The sequence below is a fragment of the Aphanomyces astaci genome, assembly GCF_000520075.1.
Source record: "Aphanomyces astaci strain APO3 unplaced genomic scaffold supercont1.59, whole genome shotgun sequence".
NCBI lineage: Eukaryota > Oomycota > Saprolegniomycetes > Saprolegniales > Verrucalvaceae > Aphanomyces > Aphanomyces astaci.
Window position 1 is genome coordinate 230,414 of NW_009798322.1, and position 25,047 is coordinate 255,460.

The window sequence follows — 25,047 nt, forward strand, 5'->3', positions numbered from 1 at the left end:
TCGAGTACTCCGGAGTAATAGACTTTACAATTACCCGTACTGTAGTTGATTTGTTAAGTGGGAACTTCTGCGACATGTCAATCGATGGATTCAACAAATTACCTCTTTTTTTATATTTAAAATAAATGGCAAATATAGTATTACAAAGGTAATGCAATTTAGAAGTCAAAGGTAATGCAATTTCCAATTCAAATGTTTCAAAAACTTTCAGAGGTCATTTCGTCAGCTAGTTACCGAGTAATTCCCTGATATAAACGGTAGTGTTACTCTTTCAAATAAACCAGTACTTTGTGTTTACATACGAAGCACAATGTTAACGTTATTCCCGGGTTAACCTCTCGGGCGGTTAAGTTACATCTCAGTGATGAGCAATCTTATTCACTAGATGTACTTACAGTTAACCCCGATTACTAAGTATTGTTTTGTGCCCATACTCATTTGGCTATGGTGTAAAACGAACTAGGCTGTAAAAATGGACATCATGGTATGAGGGAATTATTCTTTGATCAAACAAGTTATGCCATACATAATATTTATTAAGTATAACAGGTAATTCAAGTCCCTCGGGCACCTGCACATTCCGATAATCAGAAATATTTGATTATGGAGGAACTAATAGTTCCCACCTGACAAATCAACTACGTAAACCGAATGGTATTTTGTATAGGCCAATATAGGGCCAGTAGATTTTGACTACGAAGGCTACCTTGATGTTACTCCGTACGAACCGCTCAAATAGTCGCAACTTCATAACTTTTCAGTGTAATCTACTGCGTTAAGGCCTATTATGTTGTCAGAAAATTGCCATTTTGCCAAGAAGGAGCTTGAGGGTGAGTTTGGATGTCATGCCAAAATCTTCGATATTTCGGCAATAACAAAAAAAATCTGTCTGGTTTTAAAAATTTGGAGAATTCAATTTATTGCCAAATATCACGTTTTATTGCCGAAAAATAGAAAAAGTTGTTCAAGGTATTTATTCTCTCTGAAAGTTGGCAATAACTGAGTTTTTTTTCGAAATCAGTTTGATCCAGACAGTCAAAAATAGGTGACAACCACGATCTTCGAAGTACTTTGAGGGTGGGTCTGGATCATACCCCAACTTTTGCCCAAGTAATATGTCGAAAATTTGGTTCAAAGTAATTGGAAGAATTTGGCTATAACCAACGTACTACTACTACGTACAGTCCAAAACAAAATTATAGACGCACCCCAAAATTCTCGAGTTTACAATGAAAACAATGGTTTGGTCAGCAACGATCAATCACAAAGGCATTCAAACACTGCTTCCAGGCATCCCATAGAATAACTTAAGTCATGCATTAGTAAGTCCACAGAAAAATCCAATTTTCAAAATTTGGGGTGAAACAAAATTATAGACGCACTTTTGATTCGACTAAAACTAAAAGCGCTTTTTAAAGTAAACCAAATGCTTACAAGCGTTTGCTTGTCACATACTACTCTGTGCTTTTTTATAGTGTACATTTGAGGAAATTTGGCCTATCACGGCGACCCCTGGGCCAATTTGTGAATTTCAATTGGCTGCCGAAAGCTGGCGTTCGTCGTTCGTTCTGATCCTCCTGTTATTTTAATAAAGCAATTCGATCATTTTCAGCATGCCACGCGTTGCTGACCAAACCATTGTTTTCATTGTAAACTCGAGAATTTTGGGTGCCTCTATAATTTAATTTCGGACTGTACCAGAAGTATTTTTAACTGTCTGGATCAAACTTATTTCGAAAGAAAATCTATGAATCTCAGTTATTGCCAACTTTCAGAAAAATAAGTCCCTTGAACCTCTTTTATATTTTTGCGAAAATCGAGATACTTGGCAAAATATTGAATTGTCTAAATTTTGGGATCCAGAGAATTTTTCATTTTGCCGATTTCTTAGGAATTGCCAATATATCCAAAGATTTTGCCCTTTTTCTACATCCAGACTCACCCTAAGGTATTAATAATTCGTGTCTATTTTTCTCCTCAAGTAAGAGTGATAAAATCCAAAAAAGGTGTATCGATAAAGTCTCGTTTACTTGGTGCCTGACCTCGTAAAGCATTTGAGTAGGTACCGACCGATCCATCCCTATCTTTCATACAACGTCGGTATGGATCCCAATCCAACGTCACCGGCAGTCCCTAGCCGACCTTTAACGCACTAGTACATCTACAAACTCATTCGAGAGCACGTGGTTCGGATCCCATTCATCTCGGAGGGTCTTGAATGCTTTCCACGCCGGAAATCTCGCAGAGAGGCGCGTACGGAGGGCTTCGATCTCCTCCTTCGACTTGGACTGGACCTCCAACTTGGCCCAATGCTCCGTCGCCCCATATGGAGCCATCACGTCTTCCAACAGTTTCGAGTACTCGGCAAAGTACGCTTGGGTAGCCGCGCGGGTGTCGTCTGCGTCTTGGAGGTACAGGATGATGCCGACCCACGAAAACAAGGTCGCGTCTTCGGCACTGTGCGCGGGACTGAGGGCGGCGCGGCTGCGCGCCGTCCATCGCTGCTCGATGGGGGTGTGCGCCGGGACGTGGTCGGCTTGGATCCGCGCGAGTAGCGCTTCCATAAAGTCCAGGTCCGTGGACGACCCATTCGACATGGGGAACGCCACTTCCGACACCAATTGTTGTCCGCCGCAGTCAAATCCAACCACGTCGTCGGAAAGGGCGACGCGGGTGCCTTGACTGCGCCGCCAATACTCGACTTCGACCTGCGTGATGCGCGCAATGTGCGCGGGATTGAGCGGGTCCAACGCGTACAAGGCATCGCGGAGTTGGGTGAACCGCCACGACGAAGGCGGCGATGTGCGGGCGAGGTCGGCGTAGAGGAGTCGGAGCGGGCGCAGGCGATGGTCGACGTCCGACGACACTTCCGTGTGGTCGGCGGGGAGATCGGGGGAAGTGGATGGATTCGAGGTCACTACCACAACAGAGGACGTGTATGGAAGCCACATGTACCGAACGTGTTGGTTGGACTTCAAAAGGGAAGTATGCACTTGGCGGAGTTGAGAGATGGACATGACTTGTGTGTTTTCCACCAGGTAATGCCGACGCACGCATTGCAACGTGAGCTGTGTGACCACGCCCAGCGCACCAAGACCGCATTTCGCCAGCTGGAAGCGCGGGTCCGACGGGTCGTTGAGTGTAAGTCGGCCGTTTGCAGGCGTCACGATGTCCATTGAAACGATTTGCTCTTCCATGGGAGGAATTGACGCGCCCGTGCCGTGGCATCCCGCTTGAGTGACGCCTGCGATGGTCTGTTCGCGGATGGAAGCGACGTTTTGCAGCGTGAGGCCATGGGTCCTGTAATGAACATGAGTCGGACGAAACATTGGAGGAGGACTTGTGGAGAGAATCATACCGGAGACGAGCGAGCAGGTCACCGACGATGACACCTCCTTCCACCGTGACTTGTTGCAGTTCCTCGTCGACGTGAAGGATGTTATCCAACCGACTGAGGACCAAGATCGATTCGTCTGAGAACCCTAGCCCGTTCGGACTCACACCGGACCCCATGGGTCGAAGTTTGGTCTTTTGCAGGTGGTGGAACGCAACTAGACGTGCTGATGGTCAACACCATGGACGCTGTCGACGAGTTGATTCTGGAGCACATACCGATGGACTCAACTTCAGCCACAGATTCTGGCTCGTACACGCGGACAGGATGGCAGTCATGAGTGGCCGACCAGTTCACATACGCCGATGTGGAATCGTTGGAGGTGTCGTCCTTCTTACCATCAGCCAACGCCACACCCGTCGCGGCCGCGGCGAGTGCGGCAAGGACAGGCACAAGACTTGCTTGAGGGAGCGTACGAGATGAAGATTCCGCGGCATGATGCATCAAGCGTCGGAACGGAACGGTCGCTGCCGCGGCGGTAGATGTGCGGCGCAGGAAAGGACGAAGCAATCGCACGCGTTGTTGCATCTTCGGTGAACGTCGGAAACTGTCTTAGACAGCCTTCAAAGTACACAATGATTGAGCCTTTGTATGGTATACAAACAGTGCATGTAATACCAATCCGGATACTTATCCGAAAGTATCGACATTTGCGGCCAAAAAAGATCGCGCCTTTTGGTGTCATGAGCAGTGCCGCGACTGATGCGGCCGCCAAGGAAGGGACGGAAAAGGCAGCAAATGATGCACCCAAGGCGGTGGCGTCTCACCATGCTGCGGAGAAGAACCCATGGCTGCATGCATACCACAACTCGGTGGCCGGCATCAAGGCATTCACCAAGTACGTTGGACGACGTCCATGACTGAATCGTTGCGGGTCTGGCCTAATGGTTGCTATGTTAGCTGCGTTCAACTCGCTGATGTGTACGGCGACGGCGACAACAAGTTGATCGTGGCAGACGCGGACCGCCGTCTCAAAATGTACAAAGGTACCCTCGTACTACTTGCATGTACTTTCCGACGCCATATCCCTCAATCGAATCGCTTGTAGGTTCTACGTTGATGAGCGAGCAAGCGTTGTTGGGTGTCCCCGTGGCGTTGAGTGTCTTCTTCTCTGGTACACGAAATCACTTGTCCTTTCTCAACACCTGCATGCAGAATCCACGCGACCGCGCACGCCGTCCATTGCTGTGGCGTCTGGGCCTTCCATTTACATTTACCGCAACATGCGTCCGTACTACAAGTTTGCAATTCCCGTGCTGGACGTCGACCCCGAAGAAGACAAGCTCTGGACGAGCATCGCCAAGTGCGAAACCGACATCCCCGCCGCCAACCACCAGCTGAACCTCTTGCGGTTATTACATCTATAACAATAGCTTCCATCGTGATCGCGCTTCATCATGTAGGGCTAATGGCATTCGGTTGACCCAGCGCTCCCGCGGGTTTCTCGCCATCGACGACATTGACCAGCAAGCCGATTACGTGTCCAGGTCTGTGTGTTTATTCGTCTTTTGGGCCTATTTTTTAATATTTTTCATTCCAAGTCTGACGTGTTGGGTAGGTTCATCGACGAGCCTCTCGTGGAGCAAACGACCATCACGTGCATGACTACGATCAATAAAAATATGGACGAAAAGGACGCTATTAGCTGGTACTACAACTTGGATGAAATATTATTTTTCATGTCATTTTAAATATTAATTAAAAATATCACGACATGTGATCCTGTTAGCTTGGTCGTGGGCACCGAAGCGTGTCAGGTACGCCGCCGCCGAGTCGTATATTTTGTTTAAATTCTACTTGAAATCGAATGTATACAACACTACTTGCCGCTGCGTTATATATATACTAGTATATATATATATATATATATTCTTGCCACAATGGAGTTCAAACACGTCTGTATTTAATATATATATATATATTCATGCCACACGTCTGTATTTAATATATATATATATATATTTTTATGGCCCTAATAGTTACTCTTTGAAGGTGTTCATCTTGGACCAACAAGGTACGGCGGTGCTGTGTAAGACGTCAATTCCGTCTGTCCCTGTGGACATGGTTATCAACGGCTTGTACGATGTCGAATACCGTGTGATCGTGTCGTGCCGCAACGGGTCTGTGTACACTGTCAAGGTAATAATATCCCATAAATATGTTTTATATGTATATTTTTAATATTTTAATATTGTATACATTGATCAACACAAGAATCACATGCGTCGTTTGGTGTTGAATGTTATATATTAATATATATATATCTTATGAATGTACACTAGAATGGCGAGCTCTTGCGCAGTGTGATCGAATTGGAGTCACCGGCGTGCGGGCTGTTGCAAATGGACAAAAACATCATCGTCGCATGCGTGGACCGCAAAGTTATCTCTTATCACCTCAAGGTACGATATATATATATATATATATATATTGGACGACTAGTGATATTTGGTGTGTGGGATGACAGGGCAAGAAGAACTGGAGCATGAGCATGTCCCAGGACATCGTCGCTTTGGAGGCGATGAACCTCCGCCGCACCAAACACACGAAAGGCATCTTGATTGCCCTCCGCAAGGGTGAAATCCTGCTCTACCACGAAAAGATCAAGGTGATACAAACTAACTACATATTTCGTTTAAGTTGGCAAGATTGAGAGTCACTTTGAGCCTTGATTGGATAACATGGAGAGATAGATGGACGGAATGTTGTATTCGTAACACGTTCAGGTTGGCTTTTGGTTTTATGTTTATAACTATGGTGTGATCATATATAGGTGCACAGCTTCAATATCGAAAGCAACTTGACCGCCATGTTATTTGGCCAATTCGGCCGCGAAGAAGCGTCTTTAGTGCTGGTGCACAAGGTACCATAATCGTACAAGTGCCCCGTCTTCCAACTTTACACGATATGAGCCTCATATACGCGCTTTATCATAATGGTACTCTTGGGGCTATGCGAATAGACGGGAGCGTTAACGCTCAAGATCCTGCAGCGCAATGCCGACTTGGAGGCGAGCGCGACCGCCGCCGGGCCCCCGCCCGAACAAGGTGAGCCCTCCCCAAGATAAGGCGATCCTTGTGGTCGATAGAACTATATATATATATATATATATCTACTGTGGAGGATGAAGATATGGGATTGTAATGTACTATGGGCTAGATATTCCGCTGAACGTACCCAAGAAAACGAAATTGTACGTGGAGCAGACGCAGCGTGAGCGGGACCACGCTACGGAAATGCACCGCCATTTTCAGGTACGATTCGTCTAATGTTGTAATAAAATGACTGCAAAGTCACTACTTCTTTCACACCAATATATATATGTATATACGTCCGAAATATCAATATATATATATATATATATTCATAGTTGCCCCAATTGAAATGTACCTATGTAGCGCGATCTGTGCAAACTACGCCTGACGACGGTCCGCTCGTACGTGAAGGTGATTCGCGACGGCCAAGTGAGTCCAACCCATCCATAATATTATTTTATTGTTATTAAAATAATAATAAATCGATGGCGGTAGGGTCCAGTGTCGTACGCTACGGGGGCGGCGATCCGTTTAAACGCAAAAGTGCAAGGCATCGGGCCGCGCTTCAAGATCCAATTGCAGCTTCAAGTAATATTTAAATATATATATTTTATATATATATATACTCGTCCGAGTGATTCTTTCTTAAAATTCGTAGAACTCGGGCACCAAGTTTGCATCGGAGGTGCCCATCGCCCTGCATTACGACCACACGTTGTACCGCGTGGGCACGAGCCTGTTTGTCGTGCCGCTTCTGTTGCCGGTACGACCAACCAATGACGACTTATTGGATATATATATATATATTCCAGTATTTGTGATATTTATAATACTCGTGATTCTTTGTGATATTTACATATATATGATCACGGTTCTATGGCTTACGAGTGTAGGGTGTGCCGTACGCGTATACGGTCGACGTCGAGAGCGTCGCGTCTGCCGCCGACAGCATTTACATTTTCGTGTGCGGAAAAGACAGGTTTGTGTTGATATATATATATATATATACAAGGTTCACATGATTTTTGGAATGTGTGCATGTAGTTGCGTGCCACTGGTATCGGCTGTGGTCAACATGCCATTGAGTGAACTGTTGGCCTCGACTCTTTCTTAAGTGGATACACTACGACAATGTATACAACAAACACCATGCGATTGGGTGTGTATAGCTGTAGTTGCAAAGTGATTCAATAGTAGTCCCATAGACCAATCAATACATCGCTCGTAGTGATTCGGTCGGGAAAGGGAAATGTTACTTTCAATATATTTGGCCTTTTGGAATGAGAGGATTCGAGGTATTACTATGATGTATATATACTCTCGAAAATATATATAGGTTCGTAAGTACGTAATGCAGAACATGGACTATCAAAGGTTATTCTGTCTCGCCGACCTCGGGGGCGGACTCCTTGACAGGACACTGGAGGATACATCGCTGTACATGTCGACATGCCAGGGCCTCATGAATGAACAAGCGCCCCCTTGCTGCATCGTGCGCCGCCATATTCGCTTCCACTTGCTCCAGGCTGGAGTGGAGAGACTCCATGCGTGGAATGTCGTGAGATAGCAATGCGTCGTCGATCTGGCCTTGGATGCTCTGCCATTCCTCCGTCAACGTGACAATAAGCTTGTGTTTCCTGGCGCATTCCACATGAACGTCCAGCTTGCGGTGCAAAGTGATGGCGGTCATGGATGACGGCTGCTCGTCCTTGTGAGGATGTGCGTCGACGCCGTCGGGCCGTTGCTCGTCGAACGACTGAAGCAAATTTGGATCGCAAACAATCACGTGCGCGACGGTCTCGTCGACCTGTCCAAGCGTAACTTCCAGGTCCAGCTGAAGCTCGTTGCGCCGTGTGTTTAGCTGCAACGCGTCTTGCCACGACTGATGCGACAGGAGTCGGACCGCCTTTCCAGATGTTGAGTGATGGAGGGAGATGGTGGCGGCATACCTCGTCGGACAAGCGACGGACGGCGTCATCCAGGCGCAGTAGTTCTTTGCAAAGAGCGTTGTACTTGTCTACCATGACGCCCTTCAAGTAGTTGTTGCCCACATGTGGCAAGGTCGACTCTTGCATCATATCGTCCCAAATAATGGTCTACGAGTCCGGATAATTGGTATCCGGATATTCAAATACTTCAGATATTGATAACGTTAATATTTTAATTCTATCAAATTTGGTTTGAAAAACAATAGTACTACAGTATTTGCTACTGGTAAAACCTTCTTAACCGAATATATAAATACATATATATGTGAAAACCGGCCGAAGCCAATGCCACGTTCTGTACCATACATATGCCCCTCAAAGTACAGCAATGCGAACTGCTTAGTTGGTCGAGGTTCTGATCAGTATTGATCTCGTACTTTTTTCCTAACGTGATGTTGTTTTTCATACCACGCAAACTCGACATATATATATATATATATATATCCATCTCGACTCCTGCGATGGTGGTGTTAGCCTTGGTTGTTGTCACGGTACTGCTGCACCAACGTGCGCACTCGTTCCGTGAGGGCGGCGATTTCCACAAAGTGTTTGGCGCGTTCGGCGTCGAGTTTGCACATTTCGGCTTCAAGCGGTTCGAGTTTGTCCTGGAGCGCCTCGGCGGCGGCGAGGTCATGGGTCGCGACCGCCGCGTCCATCTGATTCTGGATGTGGACCCACTGACTGAGCTGCGCCTGGATTTTGAGCTCCACTTTGGCGCACATGCCATGCTTAAGCGACACCACGCGCAACGTCAGCGCGCTCGTGACCGTCTGTTTGAACGACGGATGCGACGGGTCCTGGGCGGCGTCGTACGAGGCCAGCACGGGCGGGTCGTACACGATCACTTGGGCGACGGCCTCGTCGCGGTGCTGGAACACGCCTTCAAGCAACCGCTGGAGCTCGCTGCGCTGGTTCACGGCCTGCAGCGCCATCTGCATCGACCGAGACGATACATTTTCCCGCGCCTATCAAATGTACCATCAAGAGTCAGTGGGGTTGTCTATGGGTTGCAAGCAAGTGCAAAACACGGTGTGGTATAGTGTGGTTTTCAGTCAAATATTTGCCTATTGTGTGGGGGATTGGTGAAATCGCCAATAAAAATCGAGCAATGGAGTATGATTGGCTACAAAGAATCAAGGGGTTGCGATATGATTGGCTCAAAAGATGGATTGTTGTATTGCAAAGAAAATACCTCTTCAACTTCGTCGCTGGACCTTCAAAATTCGATATACAACAAAGTTGAAGTGGTATTTGTGTGGCTGTAGTTCAAAAATCATTCTCGTGAGCCAATCATAATGCACCCTTCAATCGTTTTAGCCAATCATACTGTTCGATTTGGGTTGTTCGCCAACATGGGCATTAAATTGAGGTGAAAAAGGAAGCAGCACAAAGCATATCATAATAGAAACACGAACATGGTGAACAAGACACAGCCTATATATCGTCGAGATCTTGCCAAATTGGGAAAATAAATACTAATAATAATGGACCCACGGATTCATTGGCTTTGGTACCTCTTTTTCAAGCTTTCGAATCGCCTTATCCAGTCGGTCAGCTTCGTTGTTGGACTTGTTATAGTTGTCCAGCATCACGCCCTTCAAGTAATTGTCCCCAACATGAGGCAACGTCAAGTTGGTCAATGACGCCGACGTGATGAATTCCTTGTCTTCGCCGCGGTTTGCCAATACGTCCAGGGGGTTGCTTGGCAACGTTTCGGCTTTGACGGGGCGTTGCACAGCCACGGGGGGGGGCACGGAGGCTGGGGGGGGCGGTTGGACGAGTTCTTGCTTGACGATGGGCTGCCGCGGGTCGCGCGGCTTGTTTGGCGGGGCGGACGGCGTTTGTTTCCGCGGATCATGGGGGGGTTGGGGAGTGACACTGGACGGAGCGGGGGTTGTGGCGGGTGGCGATGGCGAAGGTTGTTGGATGGGAGCGGACGGGGGGGGAGTTGGTGTCTTCGGGGCCGCGGGTTGCTTCGGGGGCTGCGAAGTCGACCGCAGCGGCATGTCGTTCTTGTATTGAACCATGAACTTGGATACATCGGCGAGGAACGCATTGTTCCATGAGAGTTTGGCGTTGCATAAGCCCCGCGCGTCTAGATGGAGTTTGAAAATGTGGGAGATAAAGCATGGACTTTTCAGAAAGGACATGCCGATCAGATGGAGGACGTACCAGACACAGGATACACGGGATGGAGATGGCCGTTAACACACTTGTAGCACATGTATCGCTTGCAGGACATGCAGTAGAACTCGATCTTGAAGTTCGTGCAATTCTCGCAGACTACACATGAGGGTCGTCCGATGTGAGTGATGGATAGAGAGGGTGGGATGTACTTTTGGCGCCGTAGTCGTCGAGTTCCTTCTTCCCATGACGAGCTTTCAAATGTTTCTTCTTGTGCTCCTGGCAGTAGAATTCGCCGACACATTTGGGACAGCGCAGGTCGGCGAGGCGCAAGCACCTGTTGTAGTTGCATTTCGCAAAGTCCCACTTGATGTCTACACATCATGCACGTCATGATCCTCATCGCCCTCATCCCCGCCCCGAGTACGCTTCCCGTGCGAGGAATCATGTGCGTATCATTACCGAACATCGCGTCCAGGACCATCTTCTCCGCCGCGGCGTCGGCCATGTTTTGTCGCTTTGCGAATATCGCAATGCCATTGGCTGTTGTGCTCACTTGAATTTACTATGTACTGTAAAACATAATAGTATGTAAACATAGAGGTTTTATATTATATGGGCTACACTATGCGGTACAAATGCTGGTAGTGCGAACCAAAGTGCCCTTTCGAGGGATCCCATTCTGTGACCGGCGACCGATGGCGGACACGACAGCGATTGCCCACCCCACCGCGCATGGAGGCAACCCACCGAGCAACAACAACAATGATGACAGCGCCTTGTCATGGAACGAGATCTTGCGCGTGCAGAACCTCATCGAGCGATGTCTGCAACAGTCCATGTCGCAGGTGAGAACGACTCCCCACCGTCGTCGTCGTCATCACCGTTGACACCTATGTCCTAGGCCGACATCATCAATGCATTGCAGGTTACTTGCTACAGTAGTCCTCCACCTCCCATCCAACGAACATGATGGGGTGTGGGTGCTGTGTAGGCGCAAGCCAACGTGGATCCACACTTCACTTGCACCGTGTGGCAAAAGCTGGAAGAGCAGAACCCGTCGTTCTTCGAGGCGTACACGCTACATTTGACCCTCAAGGAGCAAATCCTCACCTTCAACTACCTTGTTCGTGGAGATTCATGTGTCGTATATTCGACTGACGTTGGGGACATGTAGGTCAGCCAACAACGCCAAAGCATGGCCAGTGACCCCAGTCCTACCGAGCAGCATCTGCCCCAGGCCTCGTCGTTTCCATCGAACAATCATGCGCAAAACAGCAGCTTCCGTGGCGCATCTCACATGGCGCCGCTGCTGTCGCCCATCAAAACGGACTTGGACACGTGTGCGTTTTTCACATAACGTTCAGTCAATTGTAACATGTACTAGTAGTAGTTAGTATATACTATTAAGTACGCTCATGTAGCAAGTACATTCATGAGAAAACAGTGGAGAAGAGTGGCTTGCAGCAATGCCTATTGCCGACGTTCGCAGTGGTATACTAGCCGACAACCCCGATTGCAACGCTGTACTACATACTACTCGACGTACATACTATTAATAGTAGTAGTAGTAGTACTATATTGGACACTACCTTCTCTTGTAGTATCCTCTAATACTTCGAAGTACTACGTAGTAGTACTGTATAATAGTAGGAATACTTAGTATTAATACTACGTAGTACTATTAATAGAAATTGTATTTCTATGGTACTATGAACAGTATTCTACGCCTAACAGATACTCCTAACTCGTAAATGTACTACTAACTACTGTAGTATTACAAAGCGTCGTTCTCTTAGTTATCTTCTAAACTGTTATAGTTGGTCCATCGATCGTGGCCTCGTTACAGTATGTATGAGATATCATCCGTCGTCGTCTTCGTCTGTTTCGGCAATCGCGGCGGCGCTCGACGGCGCGCCGCCCTCCAACTTCATGAGTTCCGGCGACAATTTATTCCCCGTGAGAGTAAGTCGGCGCAGTCCGCCGAGCTTTTCGTACGGATTGAACGGGAGGCTCTCGAGGTGGTTGCCAGCTAAAAGCAAGTGCTTGAGCCGAGGGAGGTCGCCGATGCGTTTGGCGACTTTGGTCAGGCTATTGTTTTCGATGTTGATCACTTCCAGCCGAGTGCATCGGCCCAGAGAAGCATGGAGTTTGGTTAACATGTTGTCCTGTAGGTACACCTTGCGCAAGGAGATGAGGGCGCCGAGATCTTTGGGGAGTTTGTCCAAGGCGTTGCCTACCAAGGTTGTTATCACGAATACCACAATGAACGGCATGGTAATAATAATATAATTAAATAAAGTCATTTATATACAGTGAACGTAAAGCACCTAAAATAGCATATTTGGAATTACTAGACCAACCTGCAATTATAATACCAAAGAAGATATTGCTAATAAATACAAAATACCTATATTCTTTTTTTAAAAATATTTATTTATTCTATTAAAATATTTTTTTAGAGAAGGAGACTTATTTGAATATGATTTAAAAGAAAATATAAAATAACGTATAAATAATAATAATTACTTATTTGAACATAGGGATGGTATAAGTGGCTCATTAATTAATTGCCCTGAATATTACCCCTGTATTTAATTTTTTTTTTTTAATATTGACAATAATTGGTAAGGTTTTGCGCGTATCGTCGAATTAAACCACATGTATACATGTATGTATATATAATATATATATGTATATATATATATATATATATGTATGTATGTATGTATGTATATGTATGTATGTATATGTATGTATGTATGTATGTATATGTATGTATATATATGTATGTATGTACTAGTATATATATGTATGTATATACCTTCGAGATGGAGGATTTCGAGCTTGACGAGGTTCACAAACGACTTGGGCAACGTCCGCAACTTGTTGTTGGGGATGTCCAGTTCCTTTAAGTTGACCAATTGACCGATTTCAGACGGTAGTTCATTGATGCTGTTGGCGTCCAAGTACAGCTCTTCCAACGCCACCAGGGACAGCAGCGGAAGCGGCACCCGCTAGATCACGACGGGTCGTGAGGGATGGAGGGACTTCGAGGGGATTGATGTTACCGTGAGTTTGTTGCGCTGCAGACACAAACCTTTCAAACGAGCGAGTGTGTGTATTTCGTTGGGAAACCCAGACTCGGACAACGCATTGTCTTCGAGGTAGAGGGAGTCGAGGTGCGTGAGTTTGGCGAGCGCGGCCGGCAGTGACTCGAGCTCGTTCTCCCGCAAGTACAATTCGTGCAGGTTATGCAGGAGGCCAATGGCATCTGGAAGTCCTTTGAGTTGGTTCTTCTCCAGACAAAGCGTGCGAAGGGATTCCTGGAGTTGTGGGATCACACACAGTTCGCTGGGGACTTTGGTCAGTTGTTTCTCGGACAAGTCGATCTCCTCCACGGCCTCGTCGTCGTCGTCGTCCACGTCGACTTCGTACTTGCTGAAGAACGCCTTCAGCAACGACGACTGCTTGTCATCACCACCGTTGTCGCTTCCTGCATCTTCATCATCGCTGCTCATGCTGTTGCAAGCGCGTGTGGTTCTATTTTGAAGGGACACCAGACCAAAATGTAGCTTCCGGATAAGTTTTGGATTTGGAATGATGTTCGAGAGTTCGATTTCAAATATTAATAAATGAATGATAACTTTTTGTAACGTAGATGTTGTATCCATCATCTACTTTAATAGATGATCATCTACAGGTAGTGTACATTTCATTTATCAATAATATTCTTAACTGTAAATATATTCAATATATTCATACTGTATACGAACTATTTCCAGTTGATACTTCAGTACCGGTATGGTTAAAAGTATATTCTGTTAGTCTGGAGAAACTACGAACTTTGCTTCTCCTCAAATGTCGGCAGCGAAGCCTGGATGCACGCAAAGCACACATCGATGCTGAACGAGTCCGTCTCCGCTCCGTCGGGACCGCGGACGAAGCGGCGGAGGCTAGACTCCATGTCGATCCACACGGGCCGCCCGGCGCTCGCGTCGCCGATGCGCGCGAGCATCTGCACGATGTTCGCGGGGGAGATGCCTCCGGCGTACCCACAGGGGATGCTATCAAACGGCTTGGGGAACTCTGTCATGGGGACACCCAAACCACACGAAGCATCGAAGAGAATGCTCATGTTCGAAGGCGCGGCGACGAGCAGACCGGCTAACAACGCCTTGGTTTCTTGGTTGCTTTGAAAGATCCATTCCACGTCGGGGACGCTTCGAATACACGCGAGGATGTTTTCGACGTAGGTCGATGTGTGTTCTGGGTCAACAACCACGCGGTTCGCTGCAGTGGCGTTGACCTGTACCCGTCGGAATCCCAACTTCACCAGGTCCTTGACGAAGCGCGCATCACCAGAGAGGATATCTTGACATCGAGAACCGCACAAGTGGGCAGCTAGCTTCATAGGTGGGAGTGTGGTCGCGTTGTTCTGCAAGGATGCCAGGCGCGACACCCAAGCAGAGGACGCGTAGCGCGGAGTGCCTTCGAGGTCTGGACGAAAGAGGACCCCCCACTCCACCCATGGGTAGTGCGTCGAGATGATCTGGAGAAGCTTCGGATCGACCGAGTCGTCGGCGCCGCAGAAGCCCAGTGCACGCATGTTCGGCTTCATGAGGAGCTGCAAGTTGATGTTCTGCTCGGTTTCTAGATTTCGTCCAATCGGTTAGTACAATTCTCATACGAAAAACATCTGTCGGATTCGACTTTTAATTGGTTTAAATATTATTTATATTTGCATCTGATTGGTAGAATCAATCTCCGCTTTGATTGGTTAGTTGACATTGCAACGCTTCACAGCTCCGTACAGTAATGTCATTGGGGTCGAGTCGAGAACCTCGCCAGACATCCGTCAGACTACGTATCTAGCTCCACGGTTTTTGCATGCACTTAGCGTCCAATCCTCGTATACGAAGTGTTAGAATCTACTGCTGGATTCAGCGCTCCTTCAAGATGCTAGCAGTATTGCCGACGTGGCGCTACCGAATGATCGGCGAGCTCCGAGCCAGACTCTACACTTCCCTCCACAGCCACACCAACGTGCATCTCGTGGCCAGTACATACCTACTTAAATATAGCTATATGTCGTGCATAAGGCGATACCGCATCTCTTATCTGCTCCTGTTTACGTCGCCACAGGAGTGGACGAAGTGCATACACCACTCACTCCTCATCTATATTTGATGCCCCTTCCCCTCCGTGAAGAACGCAACATTACGGGAAAAGCGCCGCCAAACTCTCTGATTCATGACGTTCTTCGTCCCGTTGCTGCTGCTGCAGGGCCGACTGCTGTTTCTGCAGCATAACCTCTCGCTGCAGTTCGTGCTTCTTCTCAAGCGACGTTTCTTCGTAGCACTGCTTGCAGTTCATCATGTCCCGCCTCGTTTGCGCAAGGCTGTGACGCAGAGCTTCTTCCCGCGCCAGGTTGTGCTGGAGAATGTCGTGCTCGTACTCGTGTCGCTTGGTCATCGAGTCTTCGTCCAGCAGCTCATGCTCCTTGATGACATTGTTCGCGTGCAGCTGCTTGGACACCAGCGCCTGCATCTCCACCTGTTTCAACCCTTCCAGGTCGTACTTGCGCTGGATCCACTGTTTGTGCATGGCCTCGTCCTCCATCGCCTGCTTGGCCTTGAGGTCCGCCCAAGCCTCCGCCTCCGTCTCGGTCACGTTATCCCGCGCCGCCGCTTCCAGGTGGCTCAGGTGGTTGTCCAGGGCATGCCCTTGCCGCATCGCTGTCACTTCGTGGGCCTGGAGGGCGCGAAGAGCCGCCGAGTCCATCTCCTCCATGCTGCTGCCCTCGGTGTGTGAGATTTGTGGGACGTGGCGATACGCAAATCGGAACGAATACGCACGCTTTCGTAATAGTATGTAATACGACGTTTTAGTTGGGAGGATGTTGGTCATTGGGAGAGATGTCACGTTATATCTGGAGAGCATCACTTAAGGCCTGGAAATAACGTGGTGGTCCATTGTCCAACTTGTTTTTTGTTGCTGAAGGACAACGATTACTACGTAGTAACCAAATATTCATAGTCGAAAAGGTATGAGTAGTACTGTATCATGCATGTTATAGACACTGGTCGTAATTCGTAGGTGTTATTGGTGTTTGTGCAAATGTTTCTTGGGGGCAATGGATCGCAGGACGATTCGAGCCTACAAGGGTCATGTTACAAGCGACAGTATTTGTAGGCAGCATACATTGCACCACAGCATGACCAGGGACAGCGAGATGGACACGAGTGCAAGGAGACCGCCGATCGTCCATGGACTCGCCGCTCCATTTTGCCCAGCTGCCATTTGGATGACAGGCTTTACAATGTCGGAGACTAACCCCACAAGACTCAACAGGACCAACAGCTTGATGACCTACGAATAACAGAGTCACATTCACAGTAGTTCACGCAATGGAATGAATGTCGTTACCAATGCTTGACGACCCCTCACATACAGGAAGTAACTCAGCACGTAGAGAAGCATGAGAATGCCCGTTGCTTTTGTCGATTCGGCGGACCACGCTTCAACCACCCAAGTCTGGGCCAACCATGTCACCACACGCGCAACCCACACCACCTGCGGAGCGTCCCTTTGGATGAGAATGATGATAGTGTGGATACGATGGAGTACCTGGAGACGTCGGACAAGCCCTTCTAGAGCGGCGTCCGTCGGTGGCCGCTGCGAACGACCGCCACCCCAGATCAACGCGTCGAGCTCGTCATGTGTCAATTGTCCCATTAGTAAAAGAAGCAATACTCTCAAAATGGATATGTTACAGATATTGCAGTAAACTACTATTAATATACTAGTAACATAGTACTAGTAGTGAACTACATTAATAGTACTATTACTGTAATATTAATAGTATAGTAGTGAACTACTATTAATATATTATAGTAGAGAGCTACTATTAATATTACTTTAATAATACATTAATAGTACTATTACTGTAATACTACTATACTACAGTAATTGTTCACTACTATAATATATTAGTGAACTATTACTGTAATATTAATATTAGTTCACTACTAAAATATATTAATAGTAGTTACATATTATAGTAGTGAACTACTATTAATATTACATTAATAGTACTATTGAAGTAATATTAATAGTAGTTCACTACTATAATATATTAATATTCCATTAATAGTACTAACATTATTACTACTATAATATATTAATAGTAGTTACTACTTAATAATATTATAGTAATAGTACTATGTATGTATTAATGTTCCTATAATTTTTTATTAATATTAATACTATAGTAATAGTAATATTATTGCTACTATAATTTTAATAGTAGTTCACTACTATAAAATATTACAATAATAGTACTATTACTATTAATATAATATTAATAGTAGTAACTACTATTAATATATTATAGTAGTGAACTAAACTATAATATGTAACTACTATTAATATATTATAGTAGTGAACTACTATTAATATCATGGTACTATTAATGTAATATTAATAGTAGTTCACTACTATAGTATGTAACTACTATAGTAGTACTATTAATTAATGTAATATTAATAGTAGTTCACTGCAGTATCTGGACTAATAGTATACTACGTAGTACTATTAATACTACGTACTACTATTGATATTATTACTACGTACTACTATTAATATTACAGTTATAGTACTATTATTGTGTGTTCTACATGGGCGGTTTTTAAATCGCCTCGATCGGAATGTCCGCGAAATGCCCCGAATGACAAAAAGTGGGATTTCTCTCACAAAACAATCGTTAATAATCACCCTAATATGTCGCAGTTGCCTGAGCTGAGCCAATGGACGATCCAATATTGCAGCATTTACACATGAGCGCGTAGGCCTCGTAAGCGAATTTCTCCGTATCCCCAGCACACATGCACACCTATGTACACACAAACATCTCTAATGCACCCACTGACGCCCGCGCTACCGCAACGTGCGAATATACCTCGTCGTACTGCCCAGGTAGTTCCTTCTTATTATTTCGTCGACAAACAGAGGAAAAATGAGTTGGTCCATTTCTGCCCAAATCTTCAAAATTCTAACCAATCATATCATCGCGGCTATTTGTTGGCGATTTTCACAATTTCTCACAATTGTCAAGTTTACACCACACCGACGCACCCTAATACTCAAAATATATTGTACTTATTTTTAGTAGCACGATAGATAATACTCAAAATATATTGTACTTATTAAAATATATTGTACTTACTTATTTTTAGTAGTACGATAGATAAAGCCAAGCCATTATGCCCGAGTGGTCTAAGGGGGTGGACTTAAGATCCACAAGACTTTCGTCTGCGTGGCAGCACAATAATACTAAGCTTAGTATTATTAGTAATACGTAATAAGCTTACAGTTAACTACAGTATTTGGTCAGTACGTACAGTATAATAAGAACTATCAAACGATATGTACTTTTCATATGACCAGAGCTAAGATATATTACTACTGTACTATTAATAGTAGTAGTAAAATATTTTATCCATCCAACGTTATCAGTGTAAACGTTAACCATCCGAGCGGGTTAACCGAAACTGATCTTATGGGACTTGGCACCCCGTGCGTCAATTCGGGTGGCAAGTCCCATGAGAAAACTTTCGACTTAATGGAGCAGGCCCTTCAGACCCTCCAAGCAGACGAAGTGGCGGCGATGCGGCAGGGGTATGCCCTAGACAACGATCTGAAAAACATGGAATCGAAGATGGAGGACGAAGCGATGGACACTCACGCGATGGCGTGGGCAGACTTAGAGGCCAAGCAAACCATGGAGGGCGAGGCCATGCACAAGCAGTGGCGTCAGCGCCAGTCCGATTACGACGAGCTCAAACAGGCTGAGATGCAGGCTTTAATCACCAAACAGCAGCATGCGACCAATGCCATTCACGAGAACGAGGTGCTCGACCAAGACTCGATGGCCAAGCGCCATGCGTTGGAGCAAACGATCCTACAGCGCAATCTGGCCCACGACCAAGAGGTGCGCCGTAGTCAAGCGCAAATGGCGCGCGATGTTCTGGCTTCCAAGCAGACTTATGAAGCCAACTGTCTCGAACTTTTGCACGACCGGCAGCGCCAAAACATGCGGCACAAGCAGCAGCAAGCGACAGCCGACGGAGTAGCGGCTGACTACATGTAGTAGGGACTGAAAAGATGTCAGCTGAGTAAGCGTTGGAGTAGTAATACTGAAGTAGTAACCTTACTAATGGAAAGAAGTTGTGAGATACAAGTGAAGCAACAACAGGTAGCAAATGCGCCTGCATGGATGTCAAAAGCTCGGTTTGTGCTAGTGCTCTAGTCTTGAAAACATACCGGTAACGTTGAGACAATGCACTTCTCAATACCGGTAGTTATGAATACGACATCCTCACGAGTTAGCATATACACTAACGCAATAATAACGGCAAGCTGATTCAGTTGTACACGTTTTGTGCAGTTTGCTTTGCGCATATTGAAGGGCTTGGAAGAAAAAAAGTTACACTGCAGCAATTACATGTACACAAACTCAAGTATGGATGGGTAGATGGGGTTGGTTGGTTCCAATGGGGGGCAATGGGGCTCCAAGGCCATGAACGTCTGTTTCTAAGATTGATATATTCAAAAAGCAGTGCTGCAATGACCACTGAACGTCTTTTTCTAAGATCGATATATTCAAAAAGCAGTGCTGCAATGACCACTAACGTTAATAACGTTCTCATCAGCTACGCAAAGTGTTGAAACGTTGGCATACTGACATCGCACTTTTGCTGTTGGAGCACGTAGATGGCGGCCGACTGCTTGTGGCGCATCGTTTCTCGCTGGCGGTCGTGCTTGATGCTCAGGGTCGAATCTTCGTAGCACTGTTTGCACGACAGCACGTCGCGCGTCATCTGCGCCTGGGCACAGCGCCGCTCCTGTTCTCGCTCCAGGTACCGATGCAGTCGATCGTGTTCAAACACGTGGCGCTTGGTCATGGAGGTTTCGTCCAGCGACTCGCTGTCTTGGATGGCCTTGTGCGCGCGATGATGTTTGGCCATGAGAGCCTGCATCTCGCCCTGCTTTTGCTCTTCAAAGTCGTTCTTGCGCTGGGTCCACCGCAGCCGCATTGCCTCACCCTCAATCGAGTGCTGGGCCTCGAGGTCGGCCCACGCCGCTGCGTCCGCGTCCGTCCGGTTTGTGCGAGTCGCCGTTTCCACGTTGTTCAGGTGATTGTCCAGGGCGTGCCCTTGTCTCAGTGTCGCCACTTCTTGAGCTTGGAGGGCTCGAAGTGCCACCGCGTCCAACTCCTCCATTCCCCCCGTCGATGCCGTCCCAATGCCGAGATGCGAATGTCGAACGAAATTGTGAAATGACCACAGGGACTCATGTTGTTATTGCTTTTGCGAGACACTGTTGGAATATTGACGTACGCGTTTAGGAAGGACTTGCAAGCGAATTGTCCAACGACCGACGAATACTGTTTGAGCTATCCACGGGAGAGGGCGGCGTTGTGTTGACGTTCCATACTGTGGAACTTGTAGGTCGTAGTTGAGGGTGGTACGTACAGCGGTGTACACGCTGTATTGAGTGGTAAGTGCTGTGTGGGGGGCAATGGACAGTTCTGTGACAGAGCTATTGTGAGGGCTGTCCCCCAGAAGGTTTGTATAATGTCTCAGAGGTACTACCGGTAGTTGGTTGATACAGAAACCATATTCGGCGAATACAAAGTTAACAATGGAATCTGTGTCCTTATTGACTTGATCGACATAGACTCAACCCGCTCGTACACGAGATTACACCGCGTCGTTTATATCGTTCTAAATGGTGCATCATCATGGCACGTTGGTCCAAACGATCAAAAGTTAGTGGTCAAATTCTCAACAATGCACGGGACGTCCCACGACAGAATGACATCGCAAGTGCTTTGGAATTCGATCGAATAACAGGTACATACGCTGGTTTCTGGAACTCTTGGCAGTAAAGTGTTTAACCACAGTTAGTGTACCTTGTGTTTTCTTGAGCACCTCTACTAGTATCCTCGTGATTGCATGCATGCATGCAAACTACTTCGAAGTATAAACATGTTCCTACGTTGACTCATGTGTCTTGTCAAATGTGGAATTCAAGATTCCGACCATCCAATGGGACTGTATTCTTGTTCATGCATGAGCGAGGAGGAGGAGTGGCTGGAGAAGCTCGAGTCGATTCCCGAACGGATCGCGAATATATTCCAATCGAATGAATGAACCCTGGCATCGGCGACCCGATCAAGAGGCACCGGCCCACAGTCGTTCATGCCATGTTGCCCACTTCACGTGTCGATCGATGCCGTGTTGGACCCCAGTAGTACTAACTACCGTGCCTCCGCCAGCTAGCCGCAGTCCTCCGTTGACCTGCAACGCCGCCACCTTTGGCACCTCTTCAAAACCCATGAGCGATCCCGCCCGCGCAAGGCCTTCACTGCCTCTTCGAATAGTTCACGCCATATGATTCACAGTCAGTTGGCATGGTCGAGGAACGGTGAATTGCGGTCAACACATACATGTACTTCCACAAGTGCAACGCATGATTTCAAAGTTACACAATGAAACTGCCATATGCAGTGCCAAAGTATATACTGGTACTACTGTAGTACTATTAATAGTCTACTATTAATAGTAACGTTAGTAAAACATTACTAGTACATGTATTAATATTTCGAAAAATATATACTATTTTTAATACGTAGTACTCCGTCATGTAGTATAGTAATACTACATGACACTTACTATTAATATTAATACTCTAATGATATTGATATTAATATATTCCGATACTACTGTAGTACCTACCAATCAGTTACTCCCGAGTAACTGTTAATATAAACCTGCGAAATATAATAGTATCCGCGTTTTTATTTGGACTATTTCCTGCAAGTTGGATAAAAGGAGCACATAAAAACAACAATATTCGCAACCTGTCTCCTGCTGGTCGTGCATTCAACGGCCCCTTTCAACTCTCTCACATAACAAGGACATTTGTATCCATTCTAGTTAACCTTTTTGGGCGCAGGCTTGGTCGTGGCGTATCGCTTGGCGAAGAACATGGCAAAAAGGTAGATCAGAATGACCGTGTACACATGGATGGCGGCGATGCCGTACGTCTGGTTGGTGTTGTTGCACCCGGCCACAAAGTACGACGGGACGGTGAGGGAGATGCCCACGAGGAACTGGGTGAGCTGGGCCATGGTTAGGTATTTGGCGTATGGGCTGCGGTAGCCGAGGGTCGCGAAAAGATAGTACGTGTACATGATCGTGTGGATGAAGCTGTTGAAGGACGTGACGACGAGGGCCGGCGCCGTCGCCTGCGCTTGGATGAGGCAGTACATGCACAGGATGATGCCGGCGTGGTGGTACGTCTGCAGCAGGATGGGCTTGTCGCCCTTCAAGTAGACGATCCAACTGTCGACAAACTCGTAGAACTTGGACACGTAAAAGTGAGTAAACCACCTAGTAGATACATACATGATGTGGGAATCATGCAAGAGGGACGGGGAGGTCGGTAGGAAGGTACCAGCTGATGATGGACCAGTGCTTGCCGGACGCGTCGCACATAAAGTTGGAGTACCCCGGGTTGGTTTGGTAGTGGTGGTAGAAGATCGATGCCGAGTTGTAGAACGTCCACCCCGAGTACACGGCCAAGAGGAAGTTGTGCACGACGCTCAAGGCTGTCACGAATGGATGTCGCTTCCGGAGCTTCTTGTCCTCGGCACTCATCTCGAGGCCGAGCACGTTCACGACGACGCGGCAGCCCGGGCCGGAGAGGGTCAGGTACAGCAGCACGCACACCACCGGCACGACGGGGCCGTTGTCCGCGAAGAAGGGACCCACGACGGTGTCGTAGTACGCGAGCACGCCGTTCGAGGAGTCGACGACACTCATGGTGATGACGAAAGCGAGAATGATTGGCACTCTGCTGGTGATGACAGCAGCGTAGCGGAATTTGGGTGTTGGTCATCGGTTTGTCCCATTCAGGGAGCGAAATAATCGGATGGGATTGGTGGATAGGATTTGAATCAGCCAATTAAAGCGTAATGCCAGGGATAAACCATGCTACGTCACGTTACCACCTGGGCCCGCGCCTCCTACTGGCCCAATCACAGCGTGGCATGTTTTGCCGACTTCAAGCTCGAGTTCCAATTTGCATCCAACTGGGAGTATTAATACTCTAATAACAATATTACAGCTGTATGTGACATCCATTATTTTGCGAATAAGTTTTGAGAAAATACTCAAATTTGTGGGTTTAGATAGCGTTTTATGTTAAAACGCACTCAAAATATAACAGGTTTTTCATCAAAATATCGTTTTTATTCCCTCAAGTGCAGGTACCGTCACAAGCTATTTCCTCGGCTGTCGCAAGTTGGTGTTCGCGACATACTGTAAGTACAGTACTATTAATAGTAGGTCCATCACTTTAGACTATTATGCCAGTGCCAAATTGTGCGATCAATCGTGGCCGATGTTTTGGTATATTTTGTGTCAAACAACTCGAGATTTTCTCAGAGCATCTCCACTGCGCGACTGTAAACACTGCCGTAATTTCTACTACTATACGTATAGTACTACATACTACGAAGTTACGAATAATTTCACTTTTATCCGGGAAATTAGGTGATATTTGGTTCGGAGTGACAGTAAACGTAAACACCAAATTTCACATTTATCCGAAATTGTACCGGATACAACAATTGCTATCCGGGAAAACCGAAGTTTAATTTTACAGTTAGTGCCAAATATACTGTCACCGTGGTGGAGATGCTCTTAGAGCATCTCCAACGCATCCCCAACCCTATCCCCAAAACTTGTTACAATAGTGGTACCATCTAAGTTACGGATAATGTGGGGTTGTATCCGGGTGGATTTCGCCAGATTTGCCTTGGACAATAATTTTGGGGACAGCACGGTCCGGATAATTCCCTAATTATCCGTACTGTACAAAAGTAACGGTACAACCTAAGGCTGAATTGTACTGGTACTACAGTAAGCTTATTAATAGTACTACCGTAAAAATCCAGTAGATGGCCCGAAAACGGACCCCAGATAAGAGCATCTCCAACAGTGATTGCTAACGTATTTTTATTTGAGTACGAAATAAAAATAGGAAATGCCTTAAAAATTATCCACCCCACCAATCAGTTTCTATTCCGTCGTTTATTTCCAGTTTTCAGTCGACAACTTGTCCCATGGAGCCAACGATTCTCGAGTGGTTTCTCGATGACCGACGCGGTCCCGTTGATACTACAGAGAACCGAGGTAAACTGGCGCAGTGTTGCACTCGTGTATATATGGATGAATATCACCGTTACTCCGACCAAACTTGATCTTTGTATGTCTAGTTTTGTCCAATGAAAATTCATTCATTGAGGATTGACCAGTAAAACATTACAATTTATTGTATTTCTACCAATCCGAATTGATAGGGTTAGGGATGTAGCTCACATTTGTAGGTTTTGTGGAATATGTCGGAAGGTAGAACAAAATATGGATATTCCAAT

At 46.5% G+C, this 25,047-nt stretch overlaps 12 protein-coding genes across 13 annotated transcripts; 4 read left to right on the forward strand and 8 right to left on the reverse strand.

The window, feature by feature from the left end:
- Positions 1–1,960: 1,960 nt before the first annotated feature.
- On the reverse strand, positions 1,961–3,934 carry H257_14611 (galactonolactone dehydrogenase). Its single transcript, XM_009842497.1, has 3 exons — positions 3,613–3,934; positions 3,359–3,551; positions 1,961–3,300 (listed from the first exon to the last, which is right to left on the reverse strand). Exons 1-3 carry the CDS (start codon positions 3,920–3,922, stop codon positions 2,145–2,147), a joined length of 1,659 nt encoding a protein of 552 aa, XP_009840799.1. The 5' UTR covers positions 3,923–3,934; the 3' UTR covers positions 1,961–2,144.
- A 126-nt stretch (positions 3,935–4,060) lies between these two features.
- H257_14612 (hypothetical protein) lies at positions 4,061–7,707 on the forward strand. Its single transcript, XM_009842498.1, has 18 exons — positions 4,061–4,232; positions 4,295–4,380; positions 4,443–4,508; positions 4,550–4,745; positions 4,798–4,881; positions 4,953–5,042; positions 5,124–5,151; positions 5,387–5,533; positions 5,677–5,796; positions 5,862–6,002; positions 6,168–6,257; positions 6,357–6,441; positions 6,554–6,648; positions 6,793–6,858; positions 6,925–7,017; positions 7,088–7,192; positions 7,323–7,408; positions 7,474–7,707. Exons 1-18 carry the CDS (start codon positions 4,078–4,080, stop codon positions 7,541–7,543), a joined length of 1,803 nt encoding a protein of 600 aa, XP_009840800.1. The 5' UTR covers positions 4,061–4,077; the 3' UTR covers positions 7,544–7,707.
- Positions 7,708–7,769: 62 nt separating this feature from the next.
- On the reverse strand, positions 7,770–8,511 carry H257_14613 (hypothetical protein). Its single transcript, XM_009842499.1, has 2 exons — positions 8,379–8,511; positions 7,770–8,335 (listed from the first exon to the last, which is right to left on the reverse strand). Exons 1-2 carry the CDS (start codon positions 8,505–8,507, stop codon positions 7,805–7,807), a joined length of 660 nt encoding a protein of 219 aa, XP_009840801.1. The 5' UTR covers positions 8,508–8,511; the 3' UTR covers positions 7,770–7,804.
- Positions 8,512–8,837: 326 nt separating this feature from the next.
- Positions 8,838–11,068, reverse strand: H257_14614 (hypothetical protein). The gene is made up of 5 exons (XM_009842500.1): positions 11,004–11,068; positions 10,754–10,915; positions 10,590–10,700; positions 9,932–10,512; positions 8,838–9,382 (listed from the first exon to the last, which is right to left on the reverse strand). The coding sequence occupies exons 1-5, from the start codon at positions 11,047–11,049 to the stop codon at positions 8,888–8,890; spliced, it is 1,395 nt and encodes a 464-aa protein (XP_009840802.1). The 5' UTR covers positions 11,050–11,068; the 3' UTR covers positions 8,838–8,887.
- Positions 11,069–11,198: 130 nt separating this feature from the next.
- H257_14615 lies at positions 11,199–12,023 on the forward strand. Of its 2 annotated transcripts, XM_009842502.1 has the most exons (4): positions 11,199–11,389; positions 11,446–11,469; positions 11,536–11,667; positions 11,719–12,023. In XM_009842502.1, the coding sequence occupies exons 1-4, from the start codon at positions 11,240–11,242 to the stop codon at positions 11,899–11,901; spliced, it is 489 nt and encodes a 162-aa protein (XP_009840804.1). In that variant the 5' UTR covers positions 11,199–11,239; the 3' UTR covers positions 11,902–12,023. The 2 variants fall into 2 exon arrangements, with proteins under 2 accessions (XP_009840804.1, XP_009840803.1); XM_009842501.1 differs by having other exon boundaries at positions 11,536–12,023.
- A 288-nt stretch (positions 12,024–12,311) lies between these two features.
- Positions 12,312–14,099, reverse strand: H257_14616 (hypothetical protein). Its single transcript, XM_009842503.1, has 3 exons — positions 13,613–14,099; positions 13,366–13,558; positions 12,312–12,777 (listed from the first exon to the last, which is right to left on the reverse strand). The coding sequence occupies exons 1-3, from the start codon at positions 14,060–14,062 to the stop codon at positions 12,404–12,406; spliced, it is 1,017 nt and encodes a 338-aa protein (XP_009840805.1). The 5' UTR covers positions 14,063–14,099; the 3' UTR covers positions 12,312–12,403.
- A 213-nt stretch (positions 14,100–14,312) lies between these two features.
- Positions 14,313–15,205, reverse strand: H257_14617 (hypothetical protein). Its single transcript, XM_009842504.1, has one exon. It carries the CDS (start codon positions 15,160–15,162, stop codon positions 14,380–14,382), a length of 783 nt encoding a protein of 260 aa, XP_009840806.1. The 5' UTR covers positions 15,163–15,205; the 3' UTR covers positions 14,313–14,379.
- A 347-nt stretch (positions 15,206–15,552) lies between these two features.
- Positions 15,553–16,406, forward strand: H257_14618 (hypothetical protein). Its single transcript, XM_009842505.1, has one exon. It carries the CDS (start codon positions 15,795–15,797, stop codon positions 16,353–16,355), a length of 561 nt encoding a protein of 186 aa, XP_009840807.1. The 5' UTR covers positions 15,553–15,794; the 3' UTR covers positions 16,356–16,406.
- A 136-nt stretch (positions 16,407–16,542) lies between these two features.
- On the reverse strand, positions 16,543–17,292 carry H257_14619 (hypothetical protein). Its single transcript, XM_009842506.1, has 4 exons — positions 17,172–17,292; positions 16,971–17,117; positions 16,746–16,913; positions 16,543–16,700 (listed from the first exon to the last, which is right to left on the reverse strand). Exons 1-4 carry the CDS (start codon positions 17,277–17,279, stop codon positions 16,644–16,646), a joined length of 480 nt encoding a protein of 159 aa, XP_009840808.1. The 5' UTR covers positions 17,280–17,292; the 3' UTR covers positions 16,543–16,643.
- A 1,769-nt stretch (positions 17,293–19,061) lies between these two features.
- Positions 19,062–19,783, forward strand: H257_14620 (hypothetical protein). The gene has a single exon (XM_009842507.1). The coding sequence runs from the start codon at positions 19,102–19,104 to the stop codon at positions 19,690–19,692; it is 591 nt and encodes a 196-aa protein (XP_009840809.1). The 5' UTR covers positions 19,062–19,101; the 3' UTR covers positions 19,693–19,783.
- A 412-nt stretch (positions 19,784–20,195) lies between these two features.
- On the reverse strand, positions 20,196–20,935 carry H257_14621 (hypothetical protein). Its single transcript, XM_009842508.1, has one exon. The coding sequence runs from the start codon at positions 20,822–20,824 to the stop codon at positions 20,255–20,257; it is 570 nt and encodes a 189-aa protein (XP_009840810.1). The 5' UTR covers positions 20,825–20,935; the 3' UTR covers positions 20,196–20,254.
- Positions 20,936–22,414: 1,479 nt separating this feature from the next.
- On the reverse strand, positions 22,415–23,450 carry H257_14622 (hypothetical protein). Its single transcript, XM_009842509.1, has 2 exons — positions 23,064–23,450; positions 22,415–22,999 (listed from the first exon to the last, which is right to left on the reverse strand). The coding sequence occupies exons 1-2, from the start codon at positions 23,429–23,431 to the stop codon at positions 22,540–22,542; spliced, it is 828 nt and encodes a 275-aa protein (XP_009840811.1). The 5' UTR covers positions 23,432–23,450; the 3' UTR covers positions 22,415–22,539.
- Between the last annotated feature and the right edge of the window lie 1,597 nt (positions 23,451–25,047).

Bases quoted from the DNA above. Each gene is read 5' to 3' on its own strand.
- H257_14613 (XM_009842499.1), bottom strand. From the start codon at position 8,507: ATGATGCAAGAGTCGACCTTGCCACATGTGGGCAACAACTACTTGAAG. The intron at 8,336-8,378 runs GTATGCCGCCAC...ACATCTGGAAAG, and splicing joins TCCGTCGCTTGTCCGACGAG to GCGGTCCGACTCCTGTCGCA.
- H257_14617 (XM_009842504.1), bottom strand. From the start codon at position 15,162: ATGAAGCCGAACATGCGTGCACTGGGCTTCTGCGGCGCCGACGACTCG.
- H257_14618 (XM_009842505.1), top strand. From the start codon at position 15,795: ATGACGTTCTTCGTCCCGTTGCTGCTGCTGCAGGGCCGACTGCTGTTT.
- H257_14621 (XM_009842508.1), bottom strand. From the start codon at position 20,824: ATGGAGGAGTTGGACGCGGTGGCACTTCGAGCCCTCCAAGCTCAAGAA.
- H257_14611 (XM_009842497.1), bottom strand. From the start codon at position 3,922: ATGCAACAACGCGTGCGATTGCTTCGTCCTTTCCTGCGCCGCACATCT. The intron at 3,552-3,612 runs GTATGTGCTCCA...CAGCACGTCTAG, and splicing joins GGCTGAAGTTGAGTCCATCG to TTGCGTTCCACCACCTGCAA. The intron at 3,301-3,358 runs GTATGATTCTCT...TGTTCATTACAG, and splicing joins GACCTGCTCGCTCGTCTCCG to GACCCATGGCCTCACGCTGC.
- H257_14622 (XM_009842509.1), bottom strand. From the start codon at position 23,431: ATGAGTGTCGTCGACTCCTCGAACGGCGTGCTCGCGTACTACGACACC. The intron at 23,000-23,063 runs GTACCTTCCTAC...TGTATCTACTAG, and splicing joins CACTGGTCCATCATCAGCTG to GTGGTTTACTCACTTTTACG.
- H257_14612 (XM_009842498.1), top strand. From the start codon at position 4,078: ATGAGCAGTGCCGCGACTGATGCGGCCGCCAAGGAAGGGACGGAAAAG. The intron at 5,043-5,123 runs GTACTACAACTT...TGATCCTGTTAG, and splicing joins GAAAAGGACGCTATTAGCTG to CTTGGTCGTGGGCACCGAAG. The intron at 7,018-7,087 runs GTAATATTTAAA...TAAAATTCGTAG, and splicing joins AGATCCAATTGCAGCTTCAA to AACTCGGGCACCAAGTTTGC.
- H257_14616 (XM_009842503.1), bottom strand. From the start codon at position 14,062: ATGAGCAGCGATGATGAAGATGCAGGAAGCGACAACGGTGGTGATGAC. The intron at 13,559-13,612 runs GTAACATCAATC...GTCGTGATCTAG, and splicing joins TGCAGCGCAACAAACTCACG to CGGGTGCCGCTTCCGCTGCT. The intron at 12,778-13,365 runs GTATATACATAC...CAACCTTGGTAG, and splicing joins CGAAATCCTCCATCTCGAAG to GCAACGCCTTGGACAAACTC.
- H257_14615 (XM_009842502.1), top strand. From the start codon at position 11,240: ATGGCGGACACGACAGCGATTGCCCACCCCACCGCGCATGGAGGCAAC. The intron at 11,390-11,445 runs GTGAGAACGACT...CCTATGTCCTAG, and splicing joins TGCAACAGTCCATGTCGCAG to GCCGACATCATCAATGCATT. The intron at 11,470-11,535 runs GTTACTTGCTAC...GGTGCTGTGTAG, and splicing joins ACATCATCAATGCATTGCAG to GCGCAAGCCAACGTGGATCC.
- H257_14620 (XM_009842507.1), top strand. From the start codon at position 19,102: ATGGGACTTGGCACCCCGTGCGTCAATTCGGGTGGCAAGTCCCATGAG.
- H257_14619 (XM_009842506.1), bottom strand. From the start codon at position 17,279: ATGGGACAATTGACACATGACGAGCTCGACGCGTTGATCTGGGGTGGC. The intron at 16,914-16,970 runs GTAACGACATTC...TGTTATTCGTAG, and splicing joins TGAGGGGTCGTCAAGCATTG to GTCATCAAGCTGTTGGTCCT. The intron at 16,701-16,745 runs GTATGCTGCCTA...TGACCCTTGTAG, and splicing joins TGGTCATGCTGTGGTGCAAT to GCTCGAATCGTCCTGCGATC.
- H257_14614 (XM_009842500.1), bottom strand. From the start codon at position 11,049: ATGGCCGACGCCGCGGCGGAGAAGATGGTCCTGGACGCGATGTTCG. The intron at 10,513-10,589 runs GTACGTCCTCCA...AACTCCATCTAG, and splicing joins TCCCGTGTATCCTGTGTCTG to ACGCGCGGGGCTTATGCAAC. The intron at 9,383-9,931 runs GTACCAAAGCCA...TACATTTGATAG, and splicing joins TTCGAAAGCTTGAAAAAGAG to GCGCGGGAAAATGTATCGTC.